The sequence below is a fragment of the Protobothrops mucrosquamatus genome, unplaced genomic scaffold (genome assembly GCF_001527695.2).
Source record: "Protobothrops mucrosquamatus isolate PMUCROS unplaced genomic scaffold, P.Mucros_1.0 scaffold3454, whole genome shotgun sequence".
NCBI lineage: Eukaryota > Metazoa > Chordata > Lepidosauria > Squamata > Viperidae > Protobothrops > Protobothrops mucrosquamatus.
In genome coordinates, this window is record NW_015389432.1 from 106,035 (window position 1) to 107,728 (window position 1,694).

Sequence of the window (1,694 nt, forward strand, 5' to 3'; positions counted from 1 at the left end):
CAAAAGTGAAACTATTGCCTTAAGGTTAATTAAGGTTTAGAGTCACTAAGGGCTCATTCAACGTGGTCAATACTGGCTGCTTACAGGCTCAAAATCAACCTGTAAGATGCCATTGGCAGGCTGAAGAATTGTCAAAACCATCTTTCCCACCAAGAAGCACACCTGATATGTTACAATGATAACATCCATTATTCTTGGCCAACACAGGTATTACTTTTAAGACTGGTGCCTTCCAGATGTATTGAACACACATGTGGAAGACACTCAGTTAAATCAGCCAGTAGAATTGGATGCTCAAGCCTAATCTTCCATTCCTCCTCTTCCTTCATCAGGGTTAAGCACTCTTCACTGCTGCTTATAATCTCCCATCTGGCCACAATGTCCTGCAGATAAAGACAGAGGCGTTTCCCCTCAAAATGTCCACAGAGTAGGTATCTCCATAGAATCGCTTGAGTGTTTTTCAGTCCAACCCATTTCATCCTCACACTGTGGTTTTTGGCACAACTGATGACTTTTCCACTCCTTGAAAGTGCTCATCATTTCAAATGTATCCCAACAGGACCCAAAAGACCTTTATTAACCTCTAAAACAAATCAGTGGGCGACTGAGAAAGTCAGAACCAGCCACTACCAATACAAGCCAACCATCTCCAACACAGAGTATGAATTAGGAATGATTTTCCCAGTCCAATGCGCTCACTGACCTGTCAAGACAATATGGAGGGAGTTCCCACAATAAATCAATGGCTATCAATTATCTGGCCCCTACAAATGAGTGATGTGACCGATTTACTGTTTTTCCTTATCACGTCAGGAATCAATGAATGGACGCTGGCTGATACACAAAACAATACTGGTGAATAGTCCCTCGGGTTCAGGCCAAGGATACCCATCCAAACAACTCTCATTACCCAAGGTCCCTGTAACTTTACAGCATTTGATTATTCCATCTTGCCAGTATAAATTCTGTCCAAGGTTAAACAGAGTGGTCTTTTTTTATGTATATAATGCTGGTTAAATGGAGATGGTCATCAGCCCTGTTCAGTTCCATTTGGCACAAAAGGACTTTTAAATTGGTAGCCATGTTCCATATTACAAGACTGCAGGTGATGAATTGCAGAAGGGCTCATGAGCAGTTGTAGGCAACTTCCTGAAGATTGGTTCCTCCCCTCCCACCCCCCAACCCTCTCAATTTGGCACAGAGGGTCCTTAGAAGGAATATATCAGAGAGTGGAAGGGAGGCTGGAAGGGGACAGGGGTTATACATTCAAAAGCCAGTGCGGAGCAGGGGCCTCAAGCACTGAGGAGATACCTTTCTCATCATATGGAGGCCTGAAACTGTTTGTACAAAAAGTTCCGCTTCTCTGCCCTCTCCAGGCAGGGATGTGTCAGTGAGCAGGAGAGCAGAAGTCCACATATGCCAGGTTGTAGTTAGCAGTAATGGCCCCATGCCGTGCACGCAGATATACATGTGCACATACACACACACATCTGTCAATCTATCCACTGCAGAAAACGGATGTGTGGTAGCTTGGTATCAGCAGGTCAACTGGATGACTGGGTGCTGTCCCTGAATGTTGAGATGACAGGGGGCGGGGTTGTCCAATTTCCATTGATTCTCAGTTCTCAGTAGCATCTGGAAGGTGGAGAGAAAAAGACACTCCTTGTTAAGGAAGAGGAGGAGGAGGAGGAGGA

At 44.9% G+C, this 1,694-nt stretch overlaps 1 protein-coding gene across 1 annotated transcript in view; it reads right to left on the reverse strand.

Moving 5' to 3' along the window:
* Positions 1–1,618: 1,618 nt before the first annotated feature.
* Positions 1,619–1,694, reverse strand: part of LOC107297673 (serine/threonine-protein kinase LMTK3-like) — a gene marked incomplete at its 5' end in the record, with an annotated part of 60,408 nt that continues 60,332 nt past the window's right edge. The window contains one exon of the mRNA XM_029286363.1: positions 1,619–1,635. Within this exon, the coding sequence (XP_029142196.1) occupies positions 1,619–1,635 (17 nt within the window). The remainder of the gene's footprint in view (positions 1,636–1,694) is intronic.